Source organism: Amphibalanus amphitrite, unplaced genomic scaffold (genome assembly GCF_019059575.1).
Source record: "Amphibalanus amphitrite isolate SeventyFive unplaced genomic scaffold, NRLGWU_Aamphi_draft 000125F_arrow, whole genome shotgun sequence".
NCBI classification, from domain to species: Eukaryota; Metazoa; Arthropoda; class Thecostraca; order Balanomorpha; family Balanidae; genus Amphibalanus; species Amphibalanus amphitrite.
The window spans coordinates 169,324-190,802 of NW_024881620.1; the positions used below are offsets into that span (position 1 = coordinate 169,324).

The 21,479-nt window shown below is 50.9% G+C and overlaps 3 protein-coding genes across 7 annotated transcripts in view; 1 reads left to right on the top strand and 2 right to left on the bottom strand.

Moving 5' to 3' along the window:
* LOC122381684 (polypeptide N-acetylgalactosaminyltransferase 5-like) overlaps positions 1 to 10,318 on the top strand; it is a 76,773-nt gene extending 66,455 nt beyond the window's left edge. For 3 of the 5 annotated variants that reach the window (XM_043366158.1, XM_043366160.1, XM_043366155.1), the window contains 7 exons: positions 1,588 to 1,687; positions 3,532 to 3,609; positions 5,032 to 5,212; positions 6,899 to 7,038; positions 8,476 to 8,574; positions 8,991 to 9,125; positions 9,424 to 10,318. In XM_043366158.1, coding sequence (XP_043222093.1) covers positions 1,588 to 1,687; positions 3,532 to 3,609; positions 5,032 to 5,212; positions 6,899 to 7,038; positions 8,476 to 8,574; positions 8,991 to 9,125; positions 9,424 to 9,570 — 880 coding nt within the window. In that variant the 3' untranslated portion in view covers positions 9,571 to 10,318. Of the gene's footprint in view, positions 1 to 1,587; positions 1,688 to 3,531; positions 3,610 to 5,031; positions 5,213 to 5,597; positions 5,779 to 6,898; positions 7,039 to 8,475; positions 8,575 to 8,990; positions 9,126 to 9,423 lie in introns of all 5 variants that reach the window. The other 2 variants (XM_043366156.1, XM_043366157.1) reach the window with 1 other exon arrangement.
* A 358-nt stretch (positions 10,319 to 10,676) lies between these two features.
* Positions 10,677 to 15,292, bottom strand: LOC122381685 (dynein regulatory complex protein 10-like). The gene is made up of 9 exons (XM_043366161.1): positions 14,649 to 15,292; positions 14,098 to 14,211; positions 13,740 to 13,852; positions 13,047 to 13,161; positions 12,448 to 12,555; positions 12,051 to 12,167; positions 11,614 to 11,820; positions 11,321 to 11,416; positions 10,677 to 11,087 (listed from the first exon to the last, which is right to left on the bottom strand). Exons 1-9 carry the CDS (start codon positions 14,985 to 14,987, stop codon positions 10,839 to 10,841), a joined length of 1,458 nt encoding a protein of 485 aa, XP_043222096.1. The 5' UTR covers positions 14,988 to 15,292; the 3' UTR covers positions 10,677 to 10,838.
* A 319-nt stretch (positions 15,293 to 15,611) lies between these two features.
* The window catches only part of LOC122381705, an 83,153-nt gene continuing 77,285 nt past the window's right edge, over positions 15,612 to 21,479 (bottom strand). Inside the window, exons 19-20 of the mRNA XM_043366193.1 lie at positions 20,212 to 20,353; positions 15,612 to 19,751 (exon numbers count right to left, since the gene is read on the bottom strand). Of these exons, the coding sequence (XP_043222128.1) occupies positions 19,512 to 19,751; positions 20,212 to 20,353 (382 nt within the window). The 3' untranslated portion in view covers positions 15,612 to 19,511. The remainder of the gene's footprint in view (positions 19,752 to 20,211; positions 20,354 to 21,479) is intronic.

Consider the following 21,479-nt stretch of genomic DNA (forward strand, 5'->3'; position numbering starts at 1 on the left):
TCTCTCACCAGTCACCGGGTAATACCGAGGTTCGTACTCTCACGCAGTGAGTGGGCACGATGGTGTTAGCAAGGGCGTCTACATATACCTATTGCCGATCCCAGGCTCGCTGTGTTAGGCGCTACTCTCTGGACCGGGAGACGGCTGCCGTTCGGTTGGCCGGCGGCGGCGACCCCCGATCGATGATTTTACCGCCGCCGCTGCTCTCACCCGCTCCAGCGGCACACGGTGGACCGGTGGGGCCGCCGACACTGGCCCTCGGGGGATCGTCAACACCGGGCGGCACCGCTTCAGACGACCACCGAGGGAGCTGACGCCAGCGGTGGAGCCAGTCGGCTGGTTGAGGGACGGGTATTGAACTATATGCTGACGGGAGACCAAGTGACAATCGCAGACAGACCGGCAGACCGACCAACAGACCGGTCGACTTAACTCAGAGGGCATCTGTGATTACTGCCACTGGTGAGGCTACTTTGGGGCGCATTAACAGGAGACGTGTTTTTATGTTGGCTGTGTTCGTCCTTGTATCCTTAATTGTTACAACCCATTGTTCCTCGGTTAGGTCCGTCATAATTTTCCTCAATGCGTGCATTAAACAACGTCGCTCGAAATACCCGCGCTGATGTGTCACTTTCTGCGTAGTTATTTGAAGGCTGAAACTGAAATTCATGACATATTCTGACAGTTGGATTTGGCGACATTGCGGTGTGAAAATTCCACTTCTTTTCTACTTCGCCACCCGGCACTCCTCAATTTCAATCTGCCCGTTTGGGCGGCTCGGCCTTCCTTCTGTCGCCGACCGAGTGTTTCCGGTCCGCTGATATACGGACCTCATATTTCACGGCCGGTGTATTTAATATCAATTACTCGGAGGCCGGCCCATTCGACCCCCCCCAGTCCGTGTTCCTGGCGCGGTGCTATCCATTTTAGTCGCCCGGTTGGAGAGGGGGGCTGGGAGGGAGGGAGGCACGGGGAAGGGTTTGTGAGGTGTGTGAGAGGCGAGGCGGTCGACTCACAGGATATCCTACTGGGTGTTCACTGTCTACCACATTATGTCGCTGGCTTTGGACAGTATCTGATATGCGGGGTGACTACAGTGGGTAATGTCACCGTGTTATGTCAGGACCCACACCGGCGCCAGTGCGCATTGCAGAGGCATACACCGCTCTAAAGCTGATTGCATGTTGTGATAAGATGCGTGTACCCCGTGACTAACGTGTGTTGCGATGCATGTCTGTGGGTAGGAGCAGGTGCTGATGATGTAACGTAGCTGGTTTATGTGATGATGTAGTATATGACGACTGCTGTTACCATGCACAGATAATGTGTGATGTGTTACAGTTTAGTTTGCATTCGTGTGTTGTGGCACTTTTTAGGTGTGCATTAACCCCTAAACTGTATGCCATCTTCCAAGTTTCCTAGGCTGATATTGATACTGGAATAGTTGATGTTGATTGTGTGCACTGTTCTGACTTTTGGTGCATTATGTACCGAATGAGTCACGATGTGCTGCGTGACCCACGTTGCACCTTTGACGTTACCTGACCTTAGACGACTGTGTTAACGACGACTGCCGTTATCCGCCAGGTACCGTGTACCGCAGCGGGAGATGGATAGACGGAACGGCGACCGGACGGCGCCGCTGCGCACCCCCACCATGGCTGGAGGACTCTTCTCCATCGACCGGGTACGTGCTCGAAACCCGCTCCCCTCTCTCCCACCCCTGTCCAGCTGTAGTACTATACCTTGGTCTATTGTCTCATCATCAACTGGGCTTGTGCACATGACTCCCGCTTCTGTCCTTTTGGGGTTCCTTCCATTTCCATGATCATATAATTTCGTCTGATTCTTCCCCGTCTTCTGTTGCCTGCTTCCTTTCATCGACCGGCTACTTGTGTTTTTCTCTCGTCCCCCGTCCCTCTTCAGTGCCAGGTCCTGGGACCTAAAGAGTCCTTCAGAAGGCTCAATGGTACTTGTACGCACCTGTTCCTGCGGACGGTAATCACCCGCTTCCCGGTATTAGGTGGTCGTTGAGTATGGTGTGAGTGTACTTCGCTCTGCTTGGAACACTTGCTTGATTTTTTAGTATTCCGATAATTCCAAGAGAGAGTGCCTTTCTCTTCAGTGCAGTCTTTGAAGTTCAGTTTGCATTCAGACATGTGAAGTGCACTTGAAGTAAAACGATAGCAACATTTCCCTGAAATGTAACACTCGGCTCTCGCCGAGGCTCGACGGCACTTAGCACTGGCACAAGGCTCGACGGCACTTAGCACTGGCACAAGGCTGCGGGTTAAAGGGTTGCATAACTCAAAAGCATTAGATTAAGCGACGTCTGATGCGTACCCGCAACTGACTATGCAATATATCGAAGCGCTATCGAACCGAGCCGCTGCGACTGGTCATTTTACTCGTCTGCGATGTCGGTGGTGCGACCTGTCGTGTCAGTAACGGTAACGCCGAGTTCCATTTAACCCTGCCCTGCCAGCTCGGTAGCACACAGCTGCTGCTGCTGGCTGTCCATCACCCCCCCCCCCCCCCGAGGGGGCTGGCTGGCAGCGGCCCGCGACAAGGACCCACCATCGGCAGGATTGGCTCTCTAAATTACACGGTCGGCTCCGCGGCCACTAATGCTAAAAGCCGACCGCCGGCTGCCAATAAGGCGTCCGGATGGACTGAGCCGTGCGGCCGACGCGCCCGACCGTGTGCGCTCAGATTGAACTGACCCCTCAACTGACGGCGGTCTGGGCTGGCCACCGACACTTTATTTGCCGCGGGATGCCGTGGAAGGACGTAGTTATTTGTTCTGCCTCCAGAGTACCAATGACTGAGCATTTAATTGGCCTTCGAGCGTTTGGTTGTTGCGTGGCTATGCGGTTCGTCCTCACAGCGTAGTTAGGGTGCTCGTGCGTCACTGGCTTGCTTTGGTTTTATCGTTGCTTGGTGTCATGGTATGTTCATGACCTACATAACCCTTCAATTGGTTGATAAACTGCGAGTCCTGAGCTAATGGTATTGACAAGGACGCTCAGTTGACGTCACCGACTGGCTCGCTGAGTTGCTCAGCCGACTCTGAACAAAACCTGACGGGTAGTCGGCGAATGGTGGGATCGGATAGATGAATTAACGGAATGGGTTTGTGGGGTGGAATTGGACCAGCGGCGCTTCCTGGGTGGGTGTTGCCAGAAGGGCTTCAAATGTCAACAGATCGACTGTTGTGTCGCTGCCGCTGCACTGCGCCGATACTCAACAACATCCGGTGATAAATGTGTCACCGAAGCCGTCAGTGTATCACAGACTGGCACATAAAGCCGTCGGTGCATTAGCGAGATTGTCTCATAGAGTAATCAGCGTTTTCATTACGGTCATCTTACGCATTTTTCAATCCCTCACCGAGACTATCTCATGAAACCCCTTCAGTGTCTCATTCAAGCCGTCCCATACACACCACTGTTCCACCTAGTCACGATTATTTCACGGTGTCTTTCTCATTCAGTCTGCAGTGTCTCATTGACGTCCCTCCTCTGCCTACAGGACTACTTCTACGAAGTGGGCGCTTATGACGAGGGTATGGACATCTGGGGTGGCGAAAACCTCGAGATGTCATTCCGGGTACGTACCGAATCGTAACACGCTCATTCTCTCACCCCCCCCCCCCCCTAGCGGGCAGTACTCTAGGAGCCAGGAGTGAAAAGAGCCCACAGAAAACTAGTCTGTACCTGCCACCAGCGTTACCTCAGGCAATTACTGGCCCAAGTTATCTATATCAGATGCCGCGTGACAAGGCATGAGTAACGAACCGGCAGTGTTTAAAAATAGTAACACAGTGCGTCTGGTTCTTATCATGTCGGCAAATGGCTGTAGGCTGGCTGTATGTCGACTAACTATTGTTTTTTACACACCTAAACACAGCTTAATTTGGTTGAACCTATTCTTGGTAAACTAATTCTAGCTTGCGCTACGCTGTATTAATTATTTTGTTGGGCGTAAAATGACGCCAGCAGTCGGCGCGCCCTAAAGCTCCAATAAACAATTATTTTTTGTTTGCGGTGTTGCATTGTCACATTTATTACAAAGATTAAATCAGTATAACTAGGTTATCAAATAATCATGTTGCTCATATGGTAATTACGTGCCATTGTTACAATGATGCGATGTGCACTTGCCGTTGTGTGAGCTGATTGTCACCCCGCTAACTTTGCAACCCCGTCCGTTATAGCTTAGTGTGCTTGTGACGCCCTATACGGTACCCCTGCGTACCCAGTCAGTTTGAATGGAATGCTTTTATCAGCCGCCACTTCGTTGTTCTGTCTTGTCAGTGCTTCCCACTGTTGTTTTCGCTTCCACTGCTATTTCTACCGAGTTAGGCCGGCGTCCCGTCCTCTTCCTGTCGCGTTCTTTCGGCTCCTGTACTTGACCCCTGAAACCCTGGCCACTGATAATAGCTCTGACCCCGGACCTGACCCGCTCGGCCTCGCTAGCCTCAAATTGCCGAGTGCTGACCACAGACGCTCCAGCCTTTCACTTTCGATACCCGTTTCTCGTGAATATATCTCATAGTAACGTCATGGCATCAAATCGCCTGGTTGCACCTTAAGATCTTTTGATGAGATCGTAGTGCCAGCGCCAACTTTTCGACCAGAATATTCATGTTCAAATTGCTACAGTTTCTAACTCGCCGGATGGACTTCATTGCATTCATAATTCAAGATTACCCCAGGGCACCTCCGGGTGTATAGTGCATACCTCAACCTTGGGCTTCTATCGATCCCACTGCAAGCGGGCATGGCTTCGTGTTCTTCCGATATCACCATCACCTGTTCTTGTTTCCTTCTCCTGCTCCCTTCTTCCTTCGCCTTTCCCTGGCCCTGGCCGGCATGCCTGCCGCCCGCTCTGCGCACCTCTCCCTGTTCTGTCCGCTGGGCGCCGTGTCGTGTGCTGTGCTGCATGGTGTGCGCTCTGCCCGTGTGCCGCACCGTCCCTCCCCGAGCCGCGGCGCTGACCGTGCCGCCGGCGCGGCGCGCACCACCCCAGATCTGGCAGTGTGGCGGCCAGCTGGAGATCATTCCGTGCTCGCGTGTCGGACACGTGTTCAGGGACAAGTCGCCCTACTCCTTCCCGGGCGGCATCAGCAACGTCATCGTCAAGAACGCCGTGCGCGTGGCGGAAGTGTGGATGGACAAATGGCGAGACTTCTATTATGAGATGAATCCAGGTACTGCTGCAGTGAGAGCGCCGCGGGTGCCGCGGGTGCCGCGCCCAGTGTAGTGCTCGATAGATGGGCGGGATGGGCTAATGACGGCGGTGGTTACTAAAGAGGACAGGGAACTAACCAACACAGGTGGATTGGAGACAGGTAAGTGAGCATGCTGCTTTGGTGTTCCCAGCTGCCTGCATGCTTGCCTGCTTGCTGTTTATGAGCGCTTTCTTGCATGCCTCTATCCTAACTTTGACTGCAGCAGCTGCTACGTTATGCTGGCTAGCTGTTAACCTTCGCCAGCCGTCTGGCCTGCTAGCAGCTATCCGTAGTGACTACTCTAGGGATAGTCGGTGGGCGGGCGGTGTAACCTCCGCCCCACTAACCGGCCGTCGACGGGCAGGTGTGGATGTGCGGCGGCACGCTGGAGATCGCGCCCTGCTCGCACGTGGGCCACATCTTCCGCAAGTCGACGCCGTACTCGTTTCCTGGCGGCACGTCGCGTATCGTCAACCACAACAACGCCCGGCTAGCCGAGGTGTGGCTGGACGACTGGAAGGAGTTTTATTTTTCCATTAACCCAGGTGTGAGACTCGGCGGGTCGTGAGACGGCGGCGGCGGCAGCGGCGGCGGCGCGACGGCTGGAGGCGCTGCCGATCGTGTGTTGGATACACGTGAGGCAGCTCTGCGTAGTTGAGAGTTGAGATAACTCTGAGCAGAGGCGGAAGGCGTGGTCAAGTCGGAATATTAGCATGAAGTTCCGGCCGCCGCGCCGCGCCGCTGCCGCCGTTCGCTGTGCTCTCTGTAGCAGGGCTGCTGGTCAGTCATAAAGTAATTGAAAATCTGTTTTTGCTTGCGTACCTACCGGTTTGTCTCATGAAGCCACAAAATGTTTTCGATTTGGTTTATTTGTTCCTGCTGTGACCAGTAGACTCTGCTGAAGAGATGGTTGCTAGCATTAACATGGTGATGGCAGTGGTGACTTCCAGAACGAAATATGACTCTGGTCAGAGACGGTCATAGTCTGAAGTGTGTGATGACTACTAACAAGTTAGTGCAACAAGCCTGAGTAGCGGCTATGCGAAGCTAAGATTACTAATATTTCACTGAGAACGCCTAATATTTGCTTGTGCTGGCTGGCATTGGCGCATAATAACCACTAACGTATTGTCAGTTCCATACCAGTGGAGCGAAAATGCAACTTTGTTTGGTTGGTATGCGAAACAGCAAAGGCATTTCTATACCTACTGTTGTTTCTGTGGGTGGTGACATTTCTGGTAAGTGCGGGTAATAATGGACAAAGTATTCAGGCATTTTGAGATGCATTATTCACTGCTGCAGTTCTATGTACAATGTACATAGTTGATAGTTCTCCAGTTATACAGTCCTTCTCATGAACGTTATGTTGTATAATTTTGTACATTATAAATGATACATTCTGGAAAAGTAGCTTATCTGTGCATCCTCATTTTGCACTAGTACTTTCATGTTTCACCTATTTTTATAGCAGGTCATATAGTGCAGAGCAGGCTGGTCTTCTTAAATGGAGTCCGACTTTTACCTCCTACGCCCGACTATTTTGGATACTTTGTAGATCGCCATGTCCGCAAGGTCTGGTCGACCTTTCTATCTGACCGGTCGTCTTATCTGACCATCTGTCCCATCTCATCAACGTTTCTATCTAACCGACCGTCCCCATCTCAGGCGCGCGCAATGTAGAAATGGGCGACGTCAGTGACCGCCAGGAGCTGCGAAATCGACTGCAGTGCAAGTCCTTCCGCTGGTATCTGGAAAACGTCTACCCCGAGTCGCAAATGCCGCTCGACTATTACTACCTGGGAGAGGTGAGTTGTCCGTCAGCTGCCGGTCCTAACTAACCAGTGTGAATCACGGTTTAACTGGGCTTCGGCCACTCCTTGTGAACGTCTCTTTAGCCGAGTTCCTACAACTTTGTGTAAAGTGTGAACCTTGTGATCCATGCCTTGGGTGTGGGGTGGCCACTCCGTGTGAACCACGCCTTACCCGAGTTCCTGCTCCTTCGTGTGAAGTGTGAGCTGCTTAAACCCTATTTTAGCTGGGATTCCGTCGTTCCGTGGAAAGTGTAAACTGTGTTACCCCTGCTCTAGCTGGGTTCCTACCGCTCCGTGTGAACCCTGCTTTAGCCAGGGACTTTACAGTTGCTTTACAGTGCAGATTCATAGTGCCATATTCCCGCTACTCGATGTTGTCGCTGAGACGTGCCCTCTGGCTTCCGCCTTGTTTATCCGGCAGCACGTTTGTTCGTCTCCAACTTGGAGTCGGCATAAATAGCATCGCGTTTGTTTAAATTACCTGCCGTGGGGACCGCCCGCTACTTCTCAGTAGAATGATTGTGTGCTTATGTTCATTTCGTTGTTTGTGTAGCCGACGCGAGGACTAACTGCTCGTAAAGCTATTTAGTTATCGCTAACTCAATAAGGCAAAGTCTAGCTCAAAGTTGTTAAATTAATGCAGCGTAAGGTAATGGTTAGATAGCAGTTTCTGTTTGGAGGAGGCCGAAAGTGGCGTTGGCTCAGCGGGCCTATTCGACCCAATTCGTCCCTTTAATGCCGGAGTATATTTTCCTTGATCGTATTGTTTTTTTTTTGTCCCCGACACTTGCATTGATATCCTTATACGCTGCCAATCGTTGGAGGTGAGCTATGGCTAGTTTGAGCATAATTATGAATATTATGATGGTAGAAAATGACCTTATGCTCATGATACAATGAAATGATATTAAAATAAGTCCAAAAAGTATTATGATATATTTCGACTTGCGTCGTCTTCAGAATGTGAAGACGACGCAAATGTGAAGACTTCAGAATGTGAAGAATGTGAAGACTTCAGAATGTGAAGACGACGTCGTCTTCATTCTGAAGACGACGCAAGTCGAAATATATCATAATACTTTTTGGACTTATTTTAATATCATTTCATTGTATCATGAGCATAAGGTCATTTTCTACCATCATAATACGCTGCCAATCTATGTATAACACCGTCAGTGGTGTTGTTTGCCACCATTGCTGTGTGTAAGCCATTTGTATTGTTTGCCATCTATTGACCAATGTTTGTTCTTCGTCGATGGTTTGTCATTCGCCAGTGTTGCACCTCTGTCACCGAGCTATTGGCCATCATATCAGACATTCAGTGCGTGCGCTCGGTGGCGACACCTTTCCCCGACCTCGCCTACTACCACTGTTTACCTCGTATTGAGCCTGCTGTACCAGTGTGTGACTGTGGCGCCGCCTCTCGGACAGATTCGTAACGTGGACACACAACAGTGTCTGGACACAATGGGCAGGAAGGGCGGCGAGCCAGTCGGAGCCGGCTTCTGCCACGGCCTCGGCGGCAACCAGGTGAGCCGGGGTAGCCCTCCGTCACCCTAACTCCCAGTCTCTGATGCTCCGTCCCAATGAACACGCCAACACCGGTGAGACGGCTGGTAGAGAACAGTACAGGAGCGGAGTGGCTGGGGTGGTAGACAGGCAGCTGTCGTGAGGGCTGTTTGGGTCATTGTCAGGTCAGGTGCACAGTCAGTGTGTTTTTTTTTTCAGACACAATTTGAACTGCTGAAATGGTTGATGTTTTGTTTCAGATCAATAATGTGGAGGGCATGGTCGATGGATACCTCCACGAGATTAAAAGGCAGACTTACGAACTTGATGTCGGGCTTCTTTCGTTTGTTGAGCTGTTTTCTCAGTTCAGTTTGTTCGGCTGACAGGACCTTCCTATCAACGCGCTGTTACTGAGTCTGTGTTGCGCCCCTCCGCAGGTGTTTGCCTACACGAAGCGCGGTCAGGTCATGTCGGATGACAACTGCCTGGACGCTGCCTCCGGGGACAGTCCAGTGAAGATGGTCCGCTGCCACGGCATGGGCGGCAACCAGCACTGGAAATACGACAAATCGGTGAGTTAACCACCTGCAAATGTCATACAGCCAGATCGAAGTTTTAGAGAGCAATGTGCAGTGCGAGCGTGCTGCTTTCTTGCACTTTGCGCAGTCGTTCCTGATTTATTTTTATGTAAACTTACAGTAGCCAGTCCCACCACCCACTGTATCGCACCGTAACATGTCTTTTTCTGAAACTTCACTCGTTTCTCTTATCTGGGTAAGCCCTTTCGGTACAGTGAGGCCATTTCAGGTAGTGAGCCAGCAGCTGCTCTGTCGGTCGTCAGCTCCGCTAACTGACGGTTTCCACCCGCAGACGATGGCCATAGTGCACCTGAACTCAGGCAGGTGTCTGCAGCACTCGCGGGCAGACAACGGGCGACTCTCCCTGCAGGACTGCGCCCGCGCCGACTCGGCACAAAAGTGGGTTATGAAGAGCAAGTTCCGGTGGCAGGCTAACTGAGCGCCGCCTGTCGGCCGGACTGCGAACTAGCCGTGTGATAGCGGCGCTAGTGCAATGCCAGCAGGCAGTGACGAAACATTCCACAGTGCGCTGTGCGTGTATTTATTTGAGACTGGTCGGGCCGGCCGGTCGGGCCGCGGCGGACTATGTCGCCGCGGACGGACAGAAGGCGGCCTGCACCGCACATATCCCGCCACTGGTCCTTGTGGTCCGTGTGGACCGCACCTGACTGGTCCGAGTGGTCCCTGTGGTTAATGTGGCGGCCCGGTGCCAAACTGAGAGCTAGCGCGGCCCGAGCGCCGGCTAACAGTGGCCGTTGGCTCGGTAGTGCCATGACGCGGCGGCTGTCGGGGCCGCCGCCGCCCGCACCCCTATCAGACGAGCCGCCATCCCAGCGGTGCACCGTGTGACGGATCAACAGACCGCAGCGTGTGTCCTCATTCCAGAGATTGACGAGACAGTGTTGTATACTCTCACATCAGTATTGTGACGCCCGTTTTCAGACTGACGTTGAGGGTCGAGAGATGTGGGCCTGATACAGGCCGATAGCTGTTCAATGGGGGAGTTTGGGGTACCTACGTTTTCAGTGGTCTGATGGTTGGGCCGGGGCTAGGCTGGTGTGCTCGGTGAAATTGTTTTTATTGGCATTCCACGTACTTATATCGTCTCAGCGATCTGCCCTCTGTCCTGTGGTAAATTTCACAAGTGCCTGGCTGTGTTGTATGACAAATACAATTTCTTTGCGAACTGTTTCTTCTTTCAGTCTTAACGTATCAATCTGTCTCGTGCTCACCAAAGGAGATTGTTAATCGTAAATATGCTACAAACTGACATTCGCCTGCCATGAATACGCTGATAGTGACAGCGACTCTACCAAGTACCTGTCATTTAGCAAATTCGGCATTCGTTTAGGCACTATTCAGATCAAGCAAAATGCTGCTCATGTGGGCTCAACCCAACGCTCAACCTAGCCTAACCTAAATGGAAGTCGCTAGGTGCTTGGAAAGTTGTACCGGCGCACGTTATGCGCTGTGAAGAAACGTGTACCATGATGAGACTTTCGAAGTTCCGATTATAAGATGATTGCAGTGGACATGTCTCGTGGCTCATGCCTTTCCCATGTTTTATTCTTATTAGTTTGCAAGTTATTGCGTGCTGTTGAAGAAAATTGTCTGTGTACGGCACACAGCGTCACTACGTACCACGCAGCGTACGTGGTCCCGTATTCGCACAAAGCACAGCACTCTGCCGAAAAAGCAACTACCACCTCATTTCTTCTTCTTGGCGTCTTTCTTTGCCTTCTTGGCTGCCTTTTTGGCCTTTTTGAGTTTCTTTTTGAACTTTTTGCGCTCGGCGTATCCCTTCCAGTAGGCCTGGATGACGGTGGCGGCGTGCACCCTGCGCGCCTCCTCCTGGAGTCGCTCCTCCTCCTCTCGGAGCTCCTCGTCGTCCTCCTCGATGACGCGCGTGTACTCGGCGAACCGGTCCTTCACCTCGCACAGCGCCTGGAAGTTTTGCTGCACCGCGGGGAGAGAGGGTCGGTGAGAGGACGGCTTTTAGACCAGGATAAAACGCAACGATTCTTCATTATTGCTGCAGGGGTAGTTAAACACAGACTTTGATTGGTGCTTGAAACTGCTCAAAAAGTGAAGGGCTTAGCTTAAACAAAAGGATTTGAAAATGAACCCCTCCCAATTCCCATTATGTAGACTTCTGGTGGTTCGGTCCCATCCGACGGTGTAAAGCCCACCTGCTTCTGGTATTTGAGGTTGCTCAGCTCGCGTTCCTTAGCGTCCGTGTCCACGTCGAACTTGGTCAACCTCTGATCCAGAGTTTCGTTCAGCTCCTGGCAAAACAAGTGTCGGATGTCTCAGTGCCTTCAAACGTGACTTTGCGTGGCATTTGATAGCTATCCAGCAATGCCTTGTAAATGTTGCCTACATCAGTTACTATTTTCAATTTTGTACGCAGCTCGCCAACTCACTGGAACGAAACTACCGTTCTACTTCGACCAACTCACAGAGCCACCTCTCCCCAACTCACATCGAGCGAGTCCCTGAGCTGGCTCTCGATCTCGGTGTTGACCCGGGTCTCGTAGTCGCACATGACGCGGGCGTGCTCGGCCTCCTGTCGTTTGGCCATCCGTCGTGTCTCCAGCTGCCCGTCTGAGGTGACCAGGCGCGCCTGCATGGAGGCCTGCGTGTAGCGCATCTCCATCCCGGTTCGGGCCAGCACCTCCTGCAGCTCGTCCTGTGAGAAAGGAGACGGTTCAGGGAGTCGAACGGAGACAGGGAGGAGACTGGGACCTTTCAAGCATCGAGCTATGACCATGTTCCTTGTTTGTAGTGCGTGGAAGCCATCCTAGATCACGGCATAGGACGTCAATTTGTCAAAGGGTGCGTGAGGTCATGCAAGTGTTGTTAACTGCTAACAGCATGCTTTTGGTGTGCTGCGGTTATGCATGTTTGCATAAGGCTTACCTTTAGTTCCAAAATGGTCTCGTCGCGGTCTCTGATCTCTTCCACCATTGAGACTTTTAGCTGGCGGATTTCCTTTCTCAGCTCAGCAATGCGCTGCGAATTCGCAATGGCATCCTCCTGCGAAGCAAAATGCAGTGAAGGTAAAGCTGTTGAGAATGTGGATGGCCTCTGAAGGAAATCCATCAACCAGGGGAATGGAGACGGCCGTAACGCGTTGATCGGCCCAAGTATTTATGTATTCAAAATGTTCATAATCAATTAAATGCACCTGACCGCACAGAATCATGACATTGGGCACTGGGCTGACCTGCAATTAACCAAACATATGGCGTTTAGCCATTTCCGGTAACTGCAGACAACGCTAACCTTCATTGGACACCGAACTGAACTGACGCACCTCGATCAGGACAAACTCCTGCCGCCGGATGCCCTCGGCTTCCACGGCCTCAATGAGAGGAACGTACGAGTTCTCCCTGCGCAGCTCCTTCATTAGACGGTCCAGCACCTGTGAAAACAGCCGGCGGGAGGGAGGGGAAGGCGTGAGGGAAGAAGGAAGGAGGAGAAGAGAGAGGGGAGAGAGAGAGGGAGAGAGAGAGAGAGAGAGAGAGAGAGAGAGAGAGAGAGAGAGAGAGAGAGAGAGAGAGAGAGAGAGAGAGAGAGCGAGAGAAAGAGAGTTCTCATTTATCTTTTGTTTAACTTTGGAAACTGAAAATAATGTTGGCAAATAACTAAATAAACTACATTTATAGCTGTATCCTAGGCGACGCTGCCAGCCAGAACTCGACTCGGCTGAGCGATTCGAGTTTGTATGTTAGTTCTGTTCGGTAACTGAGCTCGGAAAGGTTACGAGAGCCACAGAATCAAGTGATATTGCAAACTCTGAGATAGTGTTCCAATAGAGTCCTCGATTTCATTTGATTCCATGACAAACTGGCGCACGGTGATACCCTAGCATTGTTTCCTCGCGTATTCATGAGGTCACGTGCTTCCCGTTACCTTGCTGAGGTAGGCCCGGTCCTGTTGTATCTTCACCAGACTGGGGTTAGCCGGCACGATGTGATCACCTCGATTGCTGCGGATTTTCAGCGGCTCATCCTCCTCCCGACGGAACCTGACCGAATTCACGTCATAAGCGACCGCGTCACACAGGGCATTACACTAAATACACAGCTCGCAGCGCCCGCCTGACGATATTCCTGTCCATATATCAATATGGCGCCAGTAGTGAACGCCTGCGGGGTATGCTGTACCGCATGACAAGGCCGATTCCGCCCGGCCCGACTGGAATAACGATATTCCTGTCCATAGATGGCGACAGTGGTGAACGCCTACGGAGTATGCTGCACCGCATGACTCAATACGATCCGCACTCCGCAGCGCCCGGCTGACGATATTCCTATTCATAGATGGCGCTGGTAGTGAACGCCTGTGGGGTATGCTGTACCGCATGACAAGGCCGATCCCGCTCGCCCGGACGCACCGTAATTCAGGTGTGGACCTTGCAATAGCCAATATTCTGTTGATAATGAGGCAAATGAGAATAGTTTGAGCGTCAATTGCTACCTTTCGTCAGACTATAAAAGGCCAGTTTATTCATAATAATCAGCTAGGCTAACATTTTAAAACAAGAGTTCTTGGAACTCATCTTTGTGATTGATTTACCCAGGTAATAGTGCCTAGGCAAATTACCTTTGTCGCAACGTCTCCTTTTCATCGACGTAGTCTTTGATGTAAGGCGCGGCGATTATCTTTCCCAGCACCTCGAGCTGCTGGTTGTACTCGTCCAGAAGGGCATAAACCACCTACAAGAGCAGATATAGGTGATCAGATGGGCTTTTGAAATAATTACTCTGGAAAGACATTAATATGCCTATTAATGTGTCCATTACGACACTTAACGGCCATATTATTCGGTTTGATCGATTATCAGAAGCATAAACCGGCGTACTCGAGCTCTTGTAAATAGCAGGACTCTATAGATACCATGGTCACTTTGAGTCTGTTCGGCTCGCCGTTGTCCCATTTAGCGTGTAACAGGCCCGCCTACCTGTGCGTCCACCTCGGAGAGCAGACTGTTGGCCAGCAGGTACTTGTCGCCCGTCTGATCCCAGTCGTTACCCGTCAGAGCGGGCTCCTGAGTCCTGCTCTGAGCGCTGTCCATCTGTCGAGTGCGCGACATCGAAGGACGTCAAGTGAGGTCAGTTGTGAGACGACGCTACGGATTGGCTCAATGCGCATCTATACTTGGTGAGGGTTCTTGGAACAGCGAAAACTGCCCTTGGGATTGACCCTGGCCACACTCAACTCGAAGGAGATACATGTCGGTTTTTATTGCCTTATTGCATTTTCTTGCTTTCTAATATTCCAGAGAGAGAGCCCGCAATTATGGGATTTTTACACTAGTGGAATCTCAGCCAGAATTTTTGATGAACGTTAACTTTAATCAACGCTGCCCGTTATTCTTATAGCTGAGAGATGAGCTTTCATAGCAAAGTACGATAAGACCTTACACAAACATTTTAGAGCGAATTCAAAGTTTTCCTGCAGCATAAGGCATTAAAAAAGAGAACAATTGTTGACGATAAGTATTGGTCTCACCTCGCGTTCTGATGGTTTGTCAGCGACGGACTCCGGGGCCGCCAGGGAGCCCGCCAGAGATGCTGTAGAGATGCCATCTCCCTTTCCAGGGACCGTAATATTGGGAATGGAAGACAAACCATTTGTGGTCTGCTCATCCTGCGCAGGGTTACCATCTTCATCCTCGTCAGGCTCAATGGTAACAGATGAATGATGTGAATAGGACTGACGAGATTCTTCACTCAACCCCATCACGTGCGAGCTTCCATCGAGGCTCTCGTTGTCTTCAGACGCATTGTCAGCAAGCGAAGACGCGATGCTCGCACGGCTTTGGGCAGGTGAAGAGTTGTCTTCCTCCATTGTCACTTCGTATCTAAGAGATCACGTTAAAGCTGTTACAGCTTTTCATAATCATCATATGCACCATTCAATACTTTTGCTACACTATCACGTATCATGGCACAGCATGGATGCTACCACTGCGAATGATGCTACGCTGAACCAGCACTGACAAGCGAGGAGCAGTCAAATGCGGTTCACCCATTATCGATTATACAACGTCCAGCCGTCCAGCTGTACCCAGGCTGTTTCGTGGGGACTGATGGCGCGCCAAGCCGAACAACCAATGGCAATAGTACACAGACTCGCGGCTTGTGGCGCTTGACGGCAAAATGAGTAGAGCTGTTGCCATGGTAACAAATATCTCTTAATGCTTCCACCAGTCAGCACTTTTTATTGTCTTTTTTTCAATCAAACACCCCTACCCAGCCAGCTAAGAATGCAAAAATCGTCATTTTAATTCGACATCGGTGCGGGAAGTCTGCCTTGAGCTCCTATAACCTTATAAAATCAAACGCTGCACTGCAACACAGCCAATTCCTTCGCTGCATCTTCCCCATCATAGAAAAAGGGTAAAACAAATGGTACTCAGCAGGCAACATTCATACGGCTCGTCATGACCCGGTCATCCGAAAGACAACTAACGATGCGTCGGTGTATATTGTGAAGTGAGGATAAATTCACATGCAACAATCGCAACGTTATCCATCTATTTGTCAAAGACACGTTGATGAATATCGATTCATATAAAGAATGGGTAATTATCGTTTCAAAACATGATTTAAACATTTAATCAACACGCAACATACATATTACAAAAAGCAATAACTTAACATGAACATGACGGGTATATGCGTTGCCAGGGCATCAGGCCGCCAGATCACCTAGTTAAATAGCAAACTCTCCTGAGTCAAAGTCTACTCAATATTCACTCTGGTGATCTGTTGCTTAGCCGCTGACTTCAATGCTCGCACGTGTAGCATGAAAGACGGGAGTCTTCAAGTCCCTCTGCTGTCTCCTTCTGGAGCCAAGTATGATATGTCTGTACAAATAAGTACACAATAAAGGCGAGGGCATGCACACATGTGACGAGAGACTGTCGCCGGCGACAGTGCAGGGAAGGTGGGGACGAATACTCATGGAATCACGGTGAGGTGACAGTTATGCTATCGGAGTCAACCATTCCACAAATCTCGCAACATTGGCGGCACTACAGGTGTGAGACAAGGGTCAGCAACTTCACTTATAATGGACCATAGACCTCTGTATACAGAGGTATACAGAGGTCTATGAACGGACAAAACTGACAACATACCGCACATAGGGTTCACAAAATGGTTGCATCTTCACTCGTAAGTTATGTTGCAATGCCAAAAATATGCCTTCAAGATAACTTCACAGTCTGCTGGTGAATAATGCCGTCGATGTAAGTTGCTTATGTTTGCTGTTATTAGAAGTGGTTAAATATTAAATATAGAACAATTATCAAGCACAAACTGAAACATGTCTACAGTGGCTGGTATCATCTACAATATTTACGAGTATACTTGTCGATGCATAAAGCAAAGGCATTAAATGGGACGCAGGGCCCACTTTCACACATAGGGGTATACAGTGTGCAGCTGTAGCTGAAACAGTGGTACATTGAGCTCCGACGGACGAGGGCTGACGCCACGGTAGGTGACTATTCTGTGCACAGATGAGTCGATGTTCACAATATACTCACACACAATGCTCGCGGAATGTTTCACATTTCATCTGCATAGTTCTTTGAGTCGTTCGGCACCCATCAAGCTAGGTGTCATATGTTCGTTTTCAGCACTGTTGAGTCAGAGTTTTACACTCACTGTCAACATGGAGCAATAATGAGCTCAAATGCACCAGGTACTGTTCACACGCGCTGTGATTCGGCGGAGGTTGCCTGTGAAGTCAGGGCCGTGCGCTGCCCTCTACCGGTCGTATCTAGGACTACTGCTTACAACTACAAGCGGGCCGACTGGGAGGGCCTGCGCACAGTGCTGCGACTCACGCCGTGGAACATGCTGGACGGGCTGCCAGTGGATGACGCCACCGCCGTATTCTACGATCTGCTGAACGCGGCGATTCAAGATCACGTCCCAGTCGTCCAGATCAGGCGCAGGCAACCACCATGGTTCGACGTGGAGATTCGGAGGGCACTCAAGGAGAAGGAGTCTGCTCACCGGCGGTTGAAGAGGGACCAGACTGCAGAGAATCAAGCAACATTTAGGGAAAAACGTAGAGAGTTCAAACACATAGCAAGCGTGAAATTCTACTCATATCTAAAAGGCCTGGTAGGTGACCTGAAAACAAATCCGAAACGCTTTTGGACTTTTATTAAATGTATCAAAGGGAAACACAGTGAAATGTCGCACCTTGTCGATCATGGTCGTAGGATTGTGGATGACCGCGAGAAAGCTGATGTATTGAACCGCATGTTCTCCAGCAAATTCTCTGATCCCGCTGTTGCCGTGCTGCCGTCGGCTCCGGATCACGCGCTTGACCCACTGTGCTCATTCTATGTCTCGGAGGAACTTGTCCGTGGAATCCTTTGTAGCATCAATCAGCACAAAGCGTGTGGACCGGACAATGTAAGCGCGCGTATTATTAGCGAATGTGCCGTTGAGCTGACGGTCCCTGTAACCAAGCTGTGCCGGTTGTCGCTGGAACAAGGTGTGTTCCCAGCAGCTTGGAAGCGCGGCAACATTGTGGCGATCCACAAAAAGGGTTCGAAGGCGTTGCCTTTTAACTACCGGTCCGTGTCACTTTTACCTCTTTTTAGCAAGGTTCTGGAGCGCGTCGTTTTTAACACGCTGTATAAACATGTGAAACCCGTTCTCTCGGAGAAACAGCACGGATTCATGCCTCATCGTTCATGCGTCACCAACTTAGCTACGATGCTGCACGCTGCCTGGAGCAACATCTCTGCTGGCTCTCAGACGGATGTGATTTACACCGATTTTTCCGCGGCCTTCCAAAGCGTTAATCATAAGCTGCTTCTTCACAAACTAAAGCATTCTTTCCATATTTCGGACAAAGCTTTCGATTGGTGTGAATCGTATCTGTCTGGGAGGCGGCAGCGGGTGGTTGTGAAGGGCAAGTGCTCGGAGTGGGCGCCGGTAACGTCGGGAACACCCGAAGGCGGGATTCTCTCACCATCGCTCTTTGCGTGTTTCATTAATGACCTACCGGAGTACGTAGAGGCGAACGCACTCATGTTTGCGGACGACGTGAAGATGTACGGGAAGGTAGACAGCGACGCAGATGTACAGTTCATACAGCGCCAGATCGACTCTTTGTGCCGGTGGTCTGCAAAATGGGGCCTGACGCTCAATGCGGCTAAATGCAAGATGCTCACCCTGACATTGAGGCGTCAGCCGGTCTCCAGCGCCTACACGATAGACGGAGTCGAGCTGGAGCGAGTGAGAGTCATGCGCGATCTTGGCGTGCTCATAGATGAGAAGCTGACGTTCGCTGAACATGTTGACGCCGTGGTGCACCGTGCTAACAGAGCTCTAGGGCTTCTTATTCGAACGTTTCAGACCGGAAAGTGCGGCCATACATTTGACAAGTCAATGAGAAAACCAATCATAGGCACCTTCTGTGCAAACGTGCGCTCTATACTAGAATTTTGCAGCGTGATTTGGGGAGGCGCAGCCGAAACTCACATGAAGAGGATAGAGCGCATCCAACACAAATTCCTCATTTGGCTCTGCGCACGGTGCCGTGTCACAGATACAGCGCTCGAGTACAACGACTTGATCCAGTTTTTCGGCATGAGCACGCTGGCAGCAAGGCGCGAGCAGCACGATGCAATGTTCATTCGTAACATTCACCGCCACGCCATCGACTCCCCGTTTCTTCTGGCTCAATTCCCTTTGGCTGCTCCCACTCGGCTGCTTCGCAACTGGAGCACTTTTCACGTGTCTTACGCTAGGGTGAACACCGTCAAAAACAGCCTGTTCAATCGCATACCGATGCTCAGCAATATGTTTCTGGACGCAAACCGTGACGTCGATGTGTGGCAACATAGCCAGCTACAGTATAAGAAACGAGTAGCAGCGTATGTCCGCTCGAGGCAGCCCTGTGCACATTAGATAGAACGGGGAGATGTGAACTGCAGCTTTTTCTCATACTTTTAACGAACCTAGGTCTGCTTGATATTTTCCATCCGTGTATGTGTGTGTATGTGTGCGTGTGTGTGTGTAATATGTAGGTATATGGGACTACGTCCATCAATGGGTGCCCATGCCCGTGGATGTTTTGAAAAATAAATAAAATAAATAAAATAAAGGTTTATACAGGGACCAGCCCGAGCTCAGTTCCCCTAAGCGCTTTCAGGCGCGGGAGCGGGAATGCGGAGCGAGTGAATGCTGTATCAATGGCGGCCGAGTGCCCGCATTCGCAGGTCCATACATTCATCTCGCAGATCGGCGATATCCCAGTGTTTTACGCAATGCGGCCGTGTCCGTACTCGCAAGGTTCGACGGCCCTTCAGCGTCCATACCCACACGACTCAGCGTCCCCTCAGTGTCCATACTCGCAGGGGTCGCTGCACGAGTGTGTGAGGGTGCGCCCGCTGGCGGAGAGCAGTGCCGTCCGCTCGTCGGGCTCCTCCTGGCCGGGCTCCTCGGAGCTGGTGCTACCGCCGACCACCAGGGGGCGCGGTTTGCGCAGTCGGCGCAGTGAGCGGAGCTGGGTGGCCAGCACGCGGAACCGCGAGGCGCGCCGACCGGCCAGGCCACCGGCCGCGCACTCGGACGTTCCCTGGCGGTTATAGGTAGATATCAGATATCGGTGACGTTGGCATAACTGATAAGATAAAATAAATGAAACGTTTTACAGAATTATTTGACGATAAACTTGACATACTTGACATACTTCGACTATAAACTATAATTTGACTATTATAGCCGTCTTTACCTATTGCTATTCTCCTAAGCATTGGTTCCTGATGGACAGCTTAGCATTTTCAAAGCTCGCGTGACATTCCGGAAACTGAACGTACCTTAACGGCACAGCTAACGTATTATTGATCGGCTATTACTGCTAAACTTGTTCCGAAATGACAGCAGTTTCGCAGACAAGCCTTAGCTGGACGTAAATGTTAAAGCCATGCGTAACTATTGCGTATTGAGCTTTGCTGGATTACTAGGGCACATACCCTGTTTCTATTCGGCGTTCCACGTAGCCTAGAAAAGAATGTGGGTATCCCAAAGTCACTTGCCTGGTCGTCGGAAGTGTCGAGCGATCCTTGTCTCCTGATCCTGCGCCGGTGTCTCCTGCTGCTACTGACGCTCCTGGCACTGCTCACCTCGCTGTCAGACGACTCCTGATACAGCTCCTGGCAGTCCCCAACGGGAGCCGACCTAGGAGCAGGAAACGATACCGTAAGATGCCTTCCTGATATTCATCGATAGAACGGAACTGTGGAGATGTTGATAGAAGACAACGAGTAATATAAATATCCCGGAACAAGTGCATTTCCAACTCCGCAACTGATGGTTAGGCTGTCCCGCATTGCACGACTGCCATGCCGTATCGCATCAGTCAATATTGGAGCTTACCATTCCTGACGCCACTAAACGCAACATAAGTCATTTCTGCTGGCTGAATTTGACCAAAAAAAAAACGAAGTAACACGTTTACACAAAGTTACTAGAGCTGTGTTTCCATAAGAATAACAACCGTGTGCTAGCTCAGCCATCCCCACAGCTCAACACTCAGGCGCATACTTACAGCAGAAGTCCAGGTTTCAGCTCCACTAATAGCCTGAGTAACTAGCAAGGAAGTCGCCGCGGCGTCTCAAATCGAGCCCTCATTACTGGCTGGCTGAGAAAGCTAACGACCTCCTCTGACGGAGCTACTGCAGAGCGCCGGTAGATGATGATCGATGTCTCTTCATCTTCTCAATTCAGACCAGCGAGCGGAGTGGGTTAGGAAGCGGAGGACTGTATCAGTCAGGCTTAATCCCATTTTAGTCGAACCGCTGATAGCCAACCAATAATGGATCTCTATAATCTCACATTTCTAATGGATATTGGATATTATATTACAATACTTATGCACTAACTTTACCCATGGAACAAACAACACGGTTGGGCTCTAAATAAGAAAATAGCTTTCCTATGCGGAATGATCGCGGTTATCACAAGCACACTGAGCACAATGCAGAGAAGCAGCGCCAAAAACGTTCGGGGTAGGTCATGCATGTCCAGATGTGGCACCCACCTGTCTGGAGGCCGGCTGCACTACTGGCAGTACCAGAGGTCACCACCAGGTGTCAGCAGCGGCGCGCCGCTCCGGGCTCTCCGGGCTGCGGCAGGGACGGTCACTGGCACCTGCGACGGTCGGCTGAACGGGCGGCAAGGCGCGCAAAAGCGGCAGACACATGCAGCAATCCAGCAGAATCGAATAATGCAAATCGCACGGACGGGTGAAGTGGCAAACAGCAGACTGTCAAAAGGCTCAGTGAAAACGGACACACTTGCAGAA